This window comes from Gigantopelta aegis, chromosome 12 (genome assembly GCF_016097555.1).
Source record: "Gigantopelta aegis isolate Gae_Host chromosome 12, Gae_host_genome, whole genome shotgun sequence".
NCBI lineage: Eukaryota > Metazoa > Mollusca > Gastropoda > Neomphalida > Peltospiridae > Gigantopelta > Gigantopelta aegis.
This window is the reverse complement of record NC_054710.1, coordinates 46637551-46654427: the sequence shown is the minus strand read 5'-3', so window position 1 is coordinate 46654427 and position 16877 is coordinate 46637551. Positions and strand designations below refer to the sequence as shown.

Here is a 16877-nt window from a genome sequence, read left to right as displayed (position 1 = left end):
GTCAAGGAAGTCAAGGATCGCAGAGAATATTTTGGTTTCCCTAGACTGAAGACCAAAACATGCACACGGACCACTTATTGCCAGGGAAAATGGATCTGGGTTTCAAGAGTTTGGTTGTTTTGTATAACAGGGGCGGCACAGCGTAAAAAAACCCCCAAAAGACCCCCAAAAAACAAACAAACAAACAAACAAATAGTGGTGGGGATGTGAACGCTCCAAATTGCCATTTCCTACGTAAAATCTATTTTTCTCTTTCAAAGTTACAAATACTGAAATCTCCAGAATCGGCTGCTGCAGTCAACATGTACAAGATAGGCTACTTCATTCCGTCTATCGGCCAACTTAGGTTTGTTCTATATATTTAATAAGGCTCTTAAAGGAACAGACCCTAATTTGTAAACACTAAGGCATATTTTTCACTATTAGAGCCGTTTATGATCACTCAAATCAAAAATTACTTATGTTTTATTGTTTAAATTGTACCACCGAAGTGTTTCTGGTCATCCTGGTGTTTCTAACACCACAGAATGCATTTTTCATATTTTTAAAAACGCACGTGCGTCTGAGAAGTAACGGTTATGGAGTCGCGTTTTTGTCTATTTTTAATGGTATTTCAACGTCACAAACTCTTGTTTCAGTCTGTTATGAAAAAGTATGTATTAGTGTTTAAAAACTAGGGTCTGTCCTTTTAAGAACTCTAGTTGTCCCGAGACTCAATGGTGGCCTACCTAACACTTGAAACATTTCTCCATTTGATTAGCTGTCGTCTCTTTCAGGGATGTACACGTATGTAGGCCTACGTGGCATCTTGAATATTTTCTTCAAAGCATTAAAAACATAACTGATTTTATTGTAAGCCAGTACTTTTAAGATCTAAAGAAATATAAGGTAGTCTTGGTTCAGGAAAGAAGGAATGTTATTATTTAACGATGCACTCAACACCTTTTAATTACGGTTATATGGCGTAGGACATGAGCAAATGAGATAAGAATTAAACCAGCAATGGGATAGCTACGCTTTCTGATTAATAGCAAGGGATCTCTCATATGTAGCATCCCATAGACATGATAGTACATGACCTTTGGTACACCAGTTGTGGGACACTGTTTGGAATGAGAAATAGCTCAATGGGCCCACCGACGGGAATCAGTCTTACACCGACCACACATCAGGCAAGCTTCTTGGCGGGTGAAGTTTTAAGCATGTATGAGAGAACCAATATGAGACCTGCAGTCTTTTTGTTCAACATAATAAAACATGTTAAGCAAAGTCTTGTTGAATCACCCAGCAACTGTGTAATAAGTTGGGGGGTTTTCTTGGATACATGTGCTAAATTCTTGAATTAGATTGCTTTCAAAGTTAGCGCCCTCTTACGAATATATATGTCAAATGAGGTAGCAATTTTGGTAGCTCGAGTCACCTCCAGCCGTGACCCTTATTGATATTGATATGTGGTGTAAGGCTAGAGGAAAGTCTATGTAATGCTTTGGCAATTGTCGACAACCAAATGGTTGCAAGCTACTGTGTCTTAAATACAGATTTAGGGAAAATGTGTATTTTAGACACAGTATCTTCAATAACTTGCAACCATTTGGTTGTCAACAATAGCCAAAGCATAACATAGACTTTGCTCTAGCCTTACCCCACATATCAATATCAATAATGGTAGAGCTGGAGGTGACTCGAGCTAGCCTACTGTTTTGGCAGTCGCATTTAATATTGTATATGGGTCTGTAATTGTGACGGAACATGCTCTTATCTTTTCGCCTGTGGCGATGTTAATTGTTTTAGAGGGCCGTGTGCAGCTTGGTTACGTAATACCCCCGCGCGACGGTGGTAGAGCTGCGTCCCAATATGCACGTAGGCCAGGTGTGCACTACTCCGGTAGTGCGGTTTACGACCGGGGTATTTCTAGCGAACTGGCGACAGTAAGTCTGGCCATCTACGAAAAAAAATACCGTCCCTGGGAGTTGTGGAAATATCACATGATAGGTGAGGTACCGCGTTGTGCCCCCAGGCGATATTCGCTGTCTCTGAGATTTTTGAATAAATAGATAGGATTTTAGATATATCGGGGAGAAACATTGGAAGGCTCCCGGGGAACGTTTGTCCGACTGGACTGGTAAATATATTTTTCTGCTCTGTTGTATAACCTTGATGTGATTGATGTGACTTTAAATATTTTAATACTGTATTATACCAATATTCTTTAGACAGTGTCTCCGGTAATCTGACGAGGTAAATTGTAGGCTTCCCTGTTCTAATATATTTATACGAGTATTTGGTAAGATAAAGCTTAGCCGGTCATCCTAGAGGACCTAGGTAAACTGTAGGTTATTGTCTTTATTGTGATATGTACCAGTATTAATTCTGTATTACAAGGTTACTGGCTGAGTATTTAAGGGTTAATTAAAAATTAACCAGTTAGGAATAGAGTTGTAATTCCTTTATTAAATAAGTTCCCCTGGAAGCGTTTCTCAATTATCACACGTGTGTGTGTTGTATCACGGTGAAGTGATTAGAATATTGTGTAAATTAGACACCTAGTGATTCACTAATTAAGTCATTAGCTCTGGTTTGTTATTATATTGTTGTTGTTAATTAACTACTGCGGCAAGTACATTTGTCAGCGTTAGAGTTAATACAGATTCCAAAGTGTATTGTGTTTTGTTGTGTTTTCTAGTGAACTAAACGTGCTACATATATATATATTTATATCAGATCTTATCTCTGATTATACCTAGAGCCGAGCCACTCGGGTATTAGACTGCCCGATACAGAGCTATCAAATAGATATACAGTTAGGAGAGATATTTGGATAATCGTGTTTTATTCAGTTACGGGTATTATAGGATCCCCGTGACAGTAATCAACATACATGTAATTAAGTTATATTTTGATGATTCCAGTGCCATGACTTGTAAGACGTTAATATGTATAGAATTATCACATCTTAGATCAATAACTGGATGTTCGAAGAAGTAATAAAATAAATATATTTGGCCGAGATGATCATACGGACTCTGGAATATAGTCCGAGTTCGTGTCCGAGTCCCCAAACATGTTGAACGTCTTCACCACCTCCCCTATTTATTTATTTTTAAACATTAAATTTTATTCTCATATTTTATAATTTTCTCAATAACACTATAACAAAACTTTTTTATTATTATTATTTAATAATCCTGCTGAACTATTTGCAGAAATGTTTATTTTCCTCGGGACTAGGTCGGAAATACACATGAGGTTCCGGTGTTCTTGTGTAAACTAAACGAAATTATAGAAAAGAGCCATGACTTTTTTCCACTTTGGGAACTGTGTTGCACTGGCTTATGTTCCTTATGTGATTGTTTACAAGTGTTCAGGATTGTAATTACTTTATTCTTGATTAAAATATTTCTGAATTGGGCCAATTCAAGCAATTGATTATTGATAAAATTATAGTCCTTCCCAGAGAACGCCTTAGGAAAGTTTTACATACCATGGATTTTACTACACACTGTATTTCTGAGCGCATTGTTTTCTAAATTGCACACAAAAATGGGGGGGGGGGGGGGGGGGTATTTTCAGAATGTGGGTTTAGCCTAGTGGTAAAACCCTCACCAGATAATCATAAATCATATTAAATGGTTGTTGGTCTAGGATCGATGCCTGCCAGTGGGCCCATTGGGCTATTTCTTGTTTCAGCTAATGCATCATGACTGGTAATAGTATATCAAAGGCCGTGGTATGTGCTATCCTGTCTGTGGGATGGTGCATATAAAAGATCCCTTGCTGCTAATGGAAAAATGTAGTGGGTTTCCTAGAGCTCTAAGACTATATGTCAAACTTACCAAATGTTTGACATCCAAATCAATGTGCTCTAGTGGTGTCGTAAAACAAAACACTTTCACTTGTCTTCTTATGTTAACCCGAACTAAAATTATATAAAAAAACCCATTATAGTCTGTCCCATCCTCCTACACACAAATTTTTGTAAATAATTTTAGTTTGGTTTGACATAAGAAGAAAAGTAAAAATGTTTTTGAAAAACCCCCCAAAAACTATTTTTGTGTGCAATTTAGAAAACATTCGGCTCACAAATAAATAACTTGTAGTAAATTCCATAGGATGAGAAAAAAGTGTTCCCTGTGGGATGGATTGTAGATTACAAATTTCTCGTCGGTGGCCGCATTTGATTTTGGCCCTAATTTGTTTTTAATATTATCAAGATAATATTTCTCTCACTGTCAGTCTCTTAAGTTATTTAGGGTTTTTTCCAATATTACGTAACTTTAAAACCTGCTTTTGTAAAAATTAAGACACTCCCATCCCTCTGTAATGCTAGACCATACATTACGTGAGATATTACCTTACCCCCATTCCCTTTTAGATGATCCCCAATTGTTATTGTATACATGTATAATGTACGTTTAGTATGTGCCTCCCAGCTCCCTGGTTTCTATGGGCCTGGTGCGGTTTATGTTTGTGAAAATATTAATATATAGTATTGAAAGTTTTTCCGTTTTTTAAAAAGTGTATATGACACCCATTTATCAGGATTCAGCTTTTGTAGGTACTAAATAGTTAGAAAAATATTCGCCCGGTCCCCCCTTCCCCTAACCTTAACTCCAACCCTAACCCCAACCCTAACCCTAACCTTAACCCTAACCCTAAACCCTAACTAAAAATAATAATGGAGGGGACCGGGCGGATATTATACCAAATAGTTTTTACAAAGTAGACTGACTTGATCTGAAATGCAGAATATTTTATTTTTATTTACTTATTGAATAGACTTTTATTTCTAAATGAATATCACATTCCTCTTGTATATTCTATATAGAGATTATTATATGAGCTTGTGTGTCATTCTGATTTTATGAAACAAGTGTCAGGATTATTGTATTAGTGAGTGAGAGCGAGGTAATACATGCATTCTAACACAACTTTCGTAAAATCAGTATGATTCACACACAATTGTAGTAATTTCTTTATTATCCACATTATCCAAAATGTTATTTTCATGAATACCAAGCTAGGACCATGTCAGAATGTTTCAAATGTAACTAAAAAGAAACGATGTCATTTTCCGAAATGACGTCATTTTGATAAGTGTTTGCACTGGGGAAGCTGTATTAAGTTATGACATTGTTTCACAAAATTACGTCATTCGTTGTGCACTTGAAATCATTATGTCACACGTGGGTCATACTGAGGCATATCATAAAATATTGTTTGTTTCCGGTTACCCGACCGACCCTAATTTGAACCTGCTGACCATAAAACTTTTTTTGTATATCCGAAAATGTTTTTTTAATATAACAACGATTTCCACGAAAACATTCCAAAACTATCACACGCACTAATTTGGTGTCATTTAGGGGATAAGCCTACTGTGTTTTCCGATTTGCGGACGTATATCGGTGGTTTTACTGTCGCAAATTTAGTTGTATTGGAGACCCATTAGCCACGAAATGTTTTTTTCTAACGATTGATGGATTTACTTCCCTTCAAATAGAAGTTCGGTAACTTTCGTGAGATATCAGGCGAAGAGTCGAAAAATTGTTTTCACGAATATATGCGATCTTTTCCGATTTACTCTACATCTAGCATAGCGTGGTGTTCCGATTAATAATAATAATAATAACTATATTTAATGATTTACTCCAGCGACAAACTGGCCTTGTAGAAATTTAGTGACCTTCTGATAAACTAGGGGAGGGAATGTTTACTGATACTGATGGAGTTTACTGCCAAATCAAATGATTAAATATGTCAGTAAGACTTATTTGCTGGTTTCTATCCAATTAAGGTTCAACCAAGTCTGTTCTGGACCAGTACAGAAGTTAAGTGTTAGTATGAGAGTAAACCTGCCTATTATCAAAATCAAAATGCCTTGCCTTTTATAAATTTATAAGTTGCCCATGTAAAAAGAAGCCTTTAAACACAACTATGTGGATAGTACTACATATTTCCTTTTTTTAATTAAATTATGAAATAGATATAGAAAATAAAATGGCTATATGGTTTTTGTCCTTTTGAAAATTGTATAATGGAAAAAAAAGCCCTTATATTTAAAACTGCACATAAAATATGCTCCCAAAACATCACTTTACCATGCCTTACTTCATTTCTAGGGAAAACACTGTGATGAATAGTATTGTTGGTTTGCATAATGCATTTCTATACATGCAGAGGTTATTTTGGATACCGGTAGTCAACACCTTTATTTAATATCCATAAATAAAATGTTTTTCCAAAATAAAATGTTTTTCCTACCTACCTACCCTATATTTTTCCAGCATGTAATAGGAAACAAGTAAAAAAAAATTTCTGCCTGATTATATTTCCCTGAATGTCTTGAACTATGTAGATAATAAGTACATATTTCATGTTTGTTTGTTGTTTTCTCAGGGCTGAATACAGTGCGTTCTGGAAATGTGTTCAGGCTGGTGGTGCGTACATGTTTACACAGCTCTGTAAAATGATGATCTTAGCAACATTTTTCCCAGCCTCTGAGATGCCAGTCGGAGGATTTGATGTCACAGGGGTAAGTGTGATCATTTACAGTATTTGAGAGGAAGATTTGTTTAATTACACCTCAGCACACTTTAACCAATGCCTCTTTGATGTCTAACATGGTTAGGCCAAACAAAATAAACTTCTGGTCTCTGGTCAACACGCGTGTCAATTTTGACCTCATACATCAATTTAGTGTTGTTGTTTTTTTCTACCGTGTGATGTCGAATTTTGCTGTGCTTTTTTGGTTAGGACATAAAACCGCCAAAATAGTTTTTGACCATTTTGCTTTCTTTAATTCCTCTCTAAAAGAGGTCCTGTTGTTCTGAATGAGTAGCATGGCTTTTTTTTAATAAACATTTGCGGTCAAAGTCGAAGTAATAAAAATTGCCCTGGCTATATTGATAATATTTAGGGTACCGAGGCAAAGGGGGTGGCACCATGGCCATTGAGGATGGATCAAGGTAGGTGAGGAGGATGTAAGCAAAATATTAAATATACCCACTTTTTTTGTGCAGTCCATGAAAATAAAATAAAAAATAAAAGCTGCATCAATTTTGGGACTTTGGTCTCACCAAAGACCGACTTTTGGTGGGGGGGGGGGGGACTTTACTTTGACATTTCATGGAAAGTGAGAGGGAGAGGAAAGTCACTACCACTGTATATAGGCTACTAATAATGATAAAGCGGTATGGATCTTTTATATGCACTTTCCCATGGACATGATTAGTGTCTTCCCTAGCTTGTTTTAGTTTAGCATGGTGAGGCGCCATGCCTCGATTGTCTAGTGCCATCTTGTCTTAATCAACAGCGGGGCAGGACAAGAGGGTAAGTGCTTGTCTAATGCGTGTTTGGTCTAGGATTGTTCCCCATTTGTGGGTCTATTAGATTATTCTTCGTTCCTGCCAGTGCACCACAGATAATATATCAAAGACTGAGGTATGTGCTGTTCTGTCTGTGGGATGGTGTATGTAAAAGATTTGTTATTAGGCCGTAAGCACTACTAATGAGAAAATGGAGCTTGCTTCCTCTCTTAAGACTAAATGATAAAATTACCAAATGTTTGTTTTTCTTCACCATAACTAGTATCCCGCAACTAGTATATCAAAGGCCATGGCATGTGCTGTCCTGTCTGTGGGAATGTGCATATAAAACATCTCTTGCTGTTAATGGAAAAATGTAGTAGATTACCTCGGAAAATTATGTCAGAATTACCAAATGTTTCATATATCCAATAGTTGATGATTAATCAATGTGCTGAAAATATAGATTTTAAAATGTTTCTAACTTTATAGATTGTGTCTCAATTATGTTTTGACGCCTGGAGGATACTGATTACAGTGTGCTGACATAATCACTAAATAAACCTTCCTTTCTTCTTTTCCAAACAGGAATTCCTCAAATCTACAGTGGACCTCGCTGATCTTGTTGGTATTCATTTTGTGATGTCAAAAATAGCAGGGAAAGGTCAACTCAAGTTCATGACGGCTGGCATGGGATGGGCGACTGCGGAGCTGGTGATGACACGGTAACTACACGAGGTTCACCAACTCAAACACATTAACTAGTTATTCTCTATCAGGGCTAGCTCTGGCACTCGCCAAATTCGTCAGTTACAAATTTTAAGAACAATTGGCGAATTTTATTTTAATTTGGCAAAAACAGTTTGTGTAATTATTGATTTTTGTTGAAAAATAGCTGTATGTTTTGCATTTTTGAGATAATTTGGTGAACTTTTCTAACCACCCAGAGCTAGCCCTATAGACTATATACAATCTCTAAATATATATATTACAATGTACATCACTGGGGCAGGACCTAGCCCTGTAGACTATATACAATCTCTAAATATATATATTACAATGTACATCACTGGGGCAGGACCTAGCCCTGTAGACTATATACAATCTCTAAATATATATATTACAATGTACATCACTGGGGAAGGACCTAGCCCTGTAGACTATATACAATCTCTAAATATATATATTACAATGTACATCACTGGGGAAGGACCTAGCCCTGTAGACTATATACAATCTCTAAATATATATATTACAATGTACATCACTGGGGCAGGACCTAGCCCTGTAGACTATATACAATCTCTAAATATATATATTACAATGTACATCATTGGGGCAGGACCTAGCCCTGTAGACTATATACAATCTCTAAATATGTATATTACAATGTACATCATTGGGGCAGGACCTAGCCCTGTAGACTATATACAATCTCTAAATATGTATATTACAATGTACATCACTGGGGCAGGACCTAGCCCTGTAGACTATATACAATCTCTAAATATGTATATTACAATGTACATCACTGGGGCAGGACCTAGCCCTGTAGACTATATACAATCTCTAAATATGTATATTACAATGTACATCACTGGGGCAGGACCTAGCCCTGTAGACTATATACAATCTCTAAATATGTATATTACAATGTACATCATTGGGGCAGGACCTAGCCCTGTAGACTATATACAATCTCTAAATATGTATATTACAATGTACATCATTGGGGCAGGACCTAGCCCTGTAGACTATATACAATCTCTAAATATATATATTACAATGTACATCACTGGTGCAGGACCTAGCCCTGTAGACTATATACAATCTCTAAATATATATATTACAATGTACATCATTGGGGCAGGACCTAGCCCTGTAGACTATATACAATCTCTAAATATATATATTACAATGTACATCATTGGGGCAGGACCTAACCCTGTAGACTATATACAATCTCTAAATAGTATATTACAATGTACATCATTGGGGCAGGACCTAGCCCTGTAGACTATATACAATCTCTAAATAGTATATTACAATGTACATCATTGGGGCAGGACCTAACCCTGTAGACTATATACAATCTCTAAATAGTATATTACAATGTACATCATTGGGGCAGGACCTAGCCCTGTAGACTATATACAATCTCTAAATAGTATATTACAATGTACATCATTGGGGCAGGACCTAACCCTGTAGACTATATACAATCTCTAAATAGTATATTACAATGTACATCATTGGGGCAGGACCTAGCCCTGTAGACTATATACAATCTCTAAATATATATATTACAATGTACATCATTGGGGCAGGACCTAGCCCTGTAGACTATATACAATCTCTAAATAGTATATTACAATGTACATCTGGGGCAGGACCTAACCCTGTAGACTATATACAATCTCTAAATAGTATATTACAATGTACATCATTGGGGCAGGACCTAGCCCTGTAGACTATATACAATCTCTAAATATATATATTACAATGTACATCATTGGGGCAGGACCTAGCCCTGTAGACTATATACAATCTCTAAATATATATATTACAATGTACATCACTGGGGCAGGACCTAGCCCTGTAGACTATATACAATCTCTAAATAGTATATTACAATGTACATCACTGGGGCAGGACCTAGCCCTGTAGACTATATACAATCTCTAAATATATATATTACAATGTACATCACTGGGGCAGGACCTAGCCCTGTAGACTATATACAATCTCTAAATATATATATTACAATGTACATCATTGGGGCAGGACCTAGCCCTGTAGACTATATACAATCTCTAAATATATATATTACAATGTACATCACTGGGGAAGGACCTAGCCCTGTAGACTATATACAATCTCTAAATATATATATTACAATGTACATCACTGGGGCAGGACCTAGCCCTGTAGACTATATACAATCTCTAAATATATATATTACAATGTACATCACTGGGGCAGGACCTAGCCCTGTAGACTATATACAATCTCTAAATATGTATATTACAATGTACATCATTGGGGCAGGACCTAGCCCTGTAGACTATATACAATCTCTAAATATGTATATTACATTGTACATCATTGGGGCAGGACCTAGCCCTGTAGACTATATACAATCTCTAAATATGTATATTACAATGTACATCATTGGGGCAGGACCTAGCCCTGTAGACTATATACAATCTCTAAATATGTATATTACAATGTACATCATTGGGGCAGGACCTAGCCCTGTAGACTATATACAATCTCTAAATATATATATTACAATGTACATCACTGGGGCAGGACCTAGCCCTGTAGACTATATACAATCTCTAAATATATATATTACAATGTACATCACTGGGGCAGGACCTAGCCCTGTAGACTATATACAATCTCTAAATAGTATATATTACAATGTACATCACTGGGGCAGGACCTAGCCCTGTAGACTATATACAATCTCTAAATATATATATTACAATGTACATCATTGGGGCAGGACCTAGCCCTGTAGACTATATACAATCTCTAAATATATATATTACAATGTACATCATTGGGGCAGGACCTAGCCCTGTAGACTATATACAATCTCTAAATATATATATTACAATGTACATCATTGGGGCAGGACCTAGCCCTGTAGACTATATACAATCTCTAAATATATATATTACAATGTACATCATTGGGGCAGGACCTAGCCCTGTAGACTATATACAATCTCTAAATATATATATTACAATGTACATCATTGGGGCAGGACCTAGCCCTGTAGACTATATACAATCTCTAAATATATATATTACAATGTACATCATTGGGGCAGGACCTAGCCCTGTAGACTATATACAATCTCTAAATATATATATTACAATGTACATCATTGGGGCAGGACCTAGCCCTGTAGACTATACAATCTCTAAATATATATATTACAATGTACATCATTGGGGCAGAACCTAGCCCAGTGGTAAAGCGCTTGCTTGGTATGCTGTCAGTTTGGGATCGATCCCCCTCGGTGGCCCCATTGGGCTATTTCTTGTTCCAGCCAGTGCAACACAACTGGTATATCAATGGCTATGGTATGTGTTATCCTGTCTGTGGGATGATGCATATAAAAGATCCCTTACTACTAATGAAAAAATATAGTGCAACACAACTGGTATATCAATGGCTATGGTATGTGTTATCCTGTCTGTGGAATGGTGCATATAAAAGATCCCTTACTACTAATGAAAAAATATAGTAGGTTTCTTCTCTAAGACTATATGTCAAAATTACCAAATGTTTCGCATCCAATAGCCGATGATTAATAAATTAATATGCTCTAGTGGTGTCATTAAACAAAACAACATTCTTTTTTTTCATGTGTTATGTGTACTTTTCTCTTTTTTAATTTATGTTTTTATTGTAGAGTGTTGCCTCTGTGGGTTGGAGCACGTGGTGTGGAGTTTGACTGGAGATACATTCAGATGAGTTTTGACTCCAATGTTAGCCTGGTAAGTGTCAAGTTATTTTGTCAAACATCTCATTACTGTTTCAACCATGTACCTTACATGTAAATTATAATTATTTTATAATCAATAATTTTACTTTTAATTTAATATTGCTTAACTGACACATGAAAAGAATGACAGTTCATATGGTATATTGTGCCGTGAAATTGCAGAAAGTGCCACACTTCTAAGTGTTAAAATGGAAATACTAAATTTTTATGTGACTTACATTGCCAACTATAGCCAAGCAATAGGAAAAATGGAGGGCAGCGGAAAGACAATTAATGTTGACAGTCGATTGTAAATTATAAAATAATATACTCGAGATTGCGGCTTAAAAAATATTAAGTTTTTAATATGGTGAAATGTTGCTACTGTAAATTGGATTAATATTGTGACATGTTGGGTGTTTTTGTGTGACTAGGCATTTTAGTGCATGTTTGAGACCGACATTGCCTTAAGCACTATTGATGACATCGAAAGTGTTACGTCCCACTTGGCGTTCTAGTGGGACGTATCACTTTGATATGTACCAAGATATGGGTAATAATGCCTGTTATGATTGTTTTTCAGATTCATCATATAAGCATGGCGATGTTGGTGTGGTTGTACTGCCGCAGTGATCTGCAGAAATCTCTCATTCCCATAGTGATAGCTCTCCTCGCGCTCGGCTGTTACAGACCACTTATTGTAGAGTAAGTAACCATTCGTACTGCCGCAGTGATCTGCAGAAATCTCTCATTCCCATAGTGATAGCTCTCCTCGCGCTCGGCTGTTACAGACCACTTATTGTAGAGTAAGTAACCATTCGTACTGCCGCAGTGATCTGCAGAAATCTCTCATTCCCATAGTGATAGCTCTCCTCGCGCTCGGCTGTTACAGACCACTTATTGTAGAGTCAGTAACCATTCGTACTGCCGCAGTGGTGTGCAGAAATCTCTCATTCCCATAGTGATAGCTCTCCTCGCGCTCGGCTGTTACAGACCACTTATTGTAGAGTGAGTAACCATTCGTACTGCCGCAGTGATCTGCAGAAATCTCTCATTCCCATAGTGATAGCTCTCCTCGCGCTCGGCTGTTACAGACCACTTATTGTAGAGTGAGTAACCATTCGTACTGCCGCAGTGATGTGCAGAAATCTCTCATTCCCATAGTGATAGCTCTCCTCGCGCTCGGCTGTTACAGACCACTTATTGTAGAGTGAGTAACCATTCGTACTGCCGCAGTGATCTGCAGAAATCTCTCATTCCCATAGTGATAGCTCTCCTCGCGCTCGGCTGTTACAGACCACTTATTGTAGAGTGAGTAAACATTCGTACTGCCGCAGTGATGTGCAGAAATCTCTCATTCCCATAGTGATAGCTCTCCTCGCGCTCGGCTGTTACAGACCACTTATTGTAGAGTGAGTAACCATTCGTACTGCCGCAGTGATCTGCAGAAATCTCTCATTCCCATAGTGATAGCTCTCCTCGCGCTCGGCTGTTACAGACCACTTATTGTAGAGTCAGTAACCATTCGTACTGCCGCAGTGATCTGCAGAAATCTCTCATTCCCATAGTGATAGCTCTCCTCGCGCTCGGCTGTTACAGACCACTTATTGTAGAGTGAGTAACCATTCTGATACTAGCGGGAAAAAGATTCTGTGCATGAAATAAAATGGTCTCAGACCAAATGGGGGCGGGACGTAGCCCAGTGGTAAAGCACTCGCTTGATGCGTGGTCGGTCTAAGATCGATCCCCGTCGGTGAACCCATTGGGCTATTTCTCGTTCCAGCCAGTGCACCACGACTGATATATTAAAAGACGTGGTATGTACTACCCTGTGTGTGGGATGGTGCATATAAAAGATCCCTTGCTGGTAATCGAAAAGAGTAGGCCATGAAGTGGCGACAGTGGGTTTCCTCTCTCAATATCTGTGTGGTCCATAACTATATGTCAGACGCCATATAACCGTAAATAAAATGTGTTTAATGCATCGTTAAATAAAACATTTCTTTCTTTCTTTCGGACCAAATGTAAAGTTTGTAAATGGTTGAAATTTGTAACTCGTGTGAATGCCAGGGCTCACGCTGTAACAAAGTATGTTTTAACCAATTTTCAGACATCTAGGTTATTTTCTTAAAAGCTGTTCAAAAGTAGTTCATTTAAAGAACATCTTATTGATCAAAGAGTAAATATTGAAGCCACTTTGTATAAAAATTAGCAATTGGCTAATTTGACAATGGGCAGGGAGCCCTGGAACACACCGTCATAATTGTGCAAATCTTCTCATGTTATTTACAAATGAACAATATTCATCCATTCATCCATCCATCCATCCATCCATCCTTCCTATCATCTGTTCATTCATTTACTCAGGTCATAATAAGAGCTGTATATGCATGGTATTGTGGTCTATTAGAGTGTGCCTTGTGGTCCAATACCTCTGACTTCAGGACTCGAAGTTTCTGTTAGGGTTACCTCACCCTTAGTCCTTATCAGTTCAGTCTCTACCCATCGATCAATCCAACTTGGGTATCCCTAACAGGAGCCAAAACTCCTTCTGACATAGCTCTCTGAGTCATTGAGACATACAAACCCCCCTCACCACATCAAGGAATGGTCTACCCATCGACCAATAGAGCTTGGGTATCCCTAACAGGAGCCAAAACTCCTTCTGCCTTCTGACATAGCTCTCTTGAGTCATTGAGACATACAAACCCCCCTCACCACATCAAGGAATGGTCCATGAACAGGATTTACTGTGTCATACATAGCTCAACTCAGTTCGTCTTGGATTCTGGTTGTGAAAGTTTTGTGTTTGTCTTAATTATTTCTCTTTTTTTTTTTTTTTTTTTCAGAATTCTCATTCACGCCATTGGTCTGGGCTCCTGGACATTGTTGTTAGCAAAAGCCATCTTCACTGCATCCGTGGCCATGATTTCCTTACAGATGTATCTTGGGATACCATCACAGCTCCTCAATTCCTATTATTAGTCGGATATTGTGCAATGTAGTATTGGTGTCTAACCAGAAGACATTTCCCGACACTGACATTGAGGAAGGGTTAATGTCAGACATTCAACAGCATTACCCCATACAAGCTTCGGAACTTTGAAAATCTGTGTAACCCGTTTATGGGTTATACAAAAAAAATATTCACATGACCCATTTTGTTTTGCATAACTCATTACAATCTTGTAAATTATGTCTTAAATGTATCCTACGAACAAAAAAAATAAATGGGTTATACAAAAATAAAATTGTGTGAAAGACTGGTTAATGGTAAAATTTGTTTGTATAATTGTTCGAAGCTTGCCTTGGTTTCGTCCATATTGGTAAAATGAATGGGGATATTACAGAGATCAAGAGGTGAAGCAGCTTAAAAGTTTTTTTTAAATTGAACAGACTATAGATTTGTTAAATTAAAAGATCCATTAAAAAGAAAATCATTTTGATGGTTGATGTATTCTGCTCTACCGTTTCTTTTTATGCATTTATCCTGATTTTAGATTATAGACGTTTGATTGGCTGTTGATATGTTCCTACCCAACCACTGCCTTTAATATATTGTAGTAGCCATTAACCTGATAATATATTGTAGTAGCCATTTTGATGTTAGGACCAGTCTTCGAGTATTGGCAGGGGTGGGAATTCTCCTCGGATCAGCTGTTTTCCTCTCATGGGTTTTCTCGCATTTTAATCATCCTTTCATGCAAAATTTGGATTAACCTAGGATTTCAAGAATTTCCAAGACCCGTCTAGATTTCCTTTTTTTTTTTTTACAGTTCACCAATTCCCACCCCTGATGGGAGAAATGCATACTTAGTACACGCAGTGTGTTGACTAAAGGGGCATTCTCACTATACAAATAGTATCACTGATTACAACATGGCCTATTTGTAACAAGTTGGTGCAACAAATCGCATAATGAGAACTCTGCTTAAAGACATGCTTGTTTGGCAATTCACGAAATGGGAATAATTGGTATCCCAAATGAATAAATTTGCATAACTCTGTTCTGACTGGATTCTGACAATCCCCAACGTGATGGTAGTTCAAGCAGAATAAAAAATGGTGGATGTTAATGTATGCACAGATAATTTCACCAACCACAATAATGCTTCTGTTCAAATCTTGTTAAGATTCGTGACTAGTTCTCGTTGAATTCCGACTGCTCAATTGAGCACTCCCAAAATGCTGTTAACAGGGATTGAAATTTGTCTTCTCTTTCTTCTTCTGTTTTTTTACATGCAGAAAGCACTATTTCATCTGAAGCAGTGGCGTAGCGTGGGCTGGGCCACCGGGCGCAAAATTCTGGACTGGTGGAAGGGACTCTAGGAGTGCTAACGGTCCACTGGTTAGGGGGTACTGGCAACCCACGCTACGCCACTGATCTGAAGATATGAAAGATTGTAATCCCAAAAGTAACATAATAACCAAACTATAATAATATGACTACTTTGGATTATCAATAAGACTAATTAAGTTAATAAATTAAGGGGTTTCTGTAAACAATTGTTAAGTTAATAATATGATATACTGAACACAATGTATATGTTTAGTTCAATAATAANTCCTTTTATCCTGAATAATTAAACTGAAAATATACAATTAGTTAAACTGCTAGATAAACACCTGGTTACACAAGTAACACACAAGTTACTTTCATATACATTTTAATTAGTTAAACTGCTAGATAAACACCTGGTTACACAAGTAACACACAAGTTACTTTCATATACATTTTAATTAGTTAAACAATAGATTACTAACACACAAGTTACTTTCATATACATTTTAATTAGTTCATATACATTTTAATTAGTTAAACTGCTAGATAAACACCTGGTTACACAAGTAACACACAAGTTACTTTCATATACATTTTAATTAGTTAAACTGCTAGATAAACACCTGGTTACACAAGTAACACACAAGTTACTTTCATATACATTTTAATTAGTTAAACTGCTAGATAAACACCTGGTTACACAAGTAACACACAAGTTACTTTCATATACATTTTAATTAGTTAAACTGCTAGATAAACACCTGGTTACACAAGTAACACACAAGTTACT

The 16877-nt window shown here is 37.1% G+C and overlaps 1 protein-coding gene across 1 annotated transcript; it reads left to right on the top strand.

Annotated features, from left to right (window-relative positions):
- The first annotated feature begins 3230 nt into the window (after positions 1-3230).
- Positions 3231-15071, top strand: LOC121386489 (transmembrane protein 147-like). The gene is made up of 6 exons (XM_041517403.1): positions 3231-3369; positions 6397-6532; positions 7893-8029; positions 11734-11818; positions 12389-12510; positions 14655-15071. The coding sequence occupies exons 1-6, from the start codon at positions 3293-3295 to the stop codon at positions 14788-14790; spliced, it is 693 nt and encodes a 230-aa protein (XP_041373337.1). The 5' UTR covers positions 3231-3292; the 3' UTR covers positions 14791-15071.
- Positions 15072-16877: the final 1806 nt, after the last annotated feature.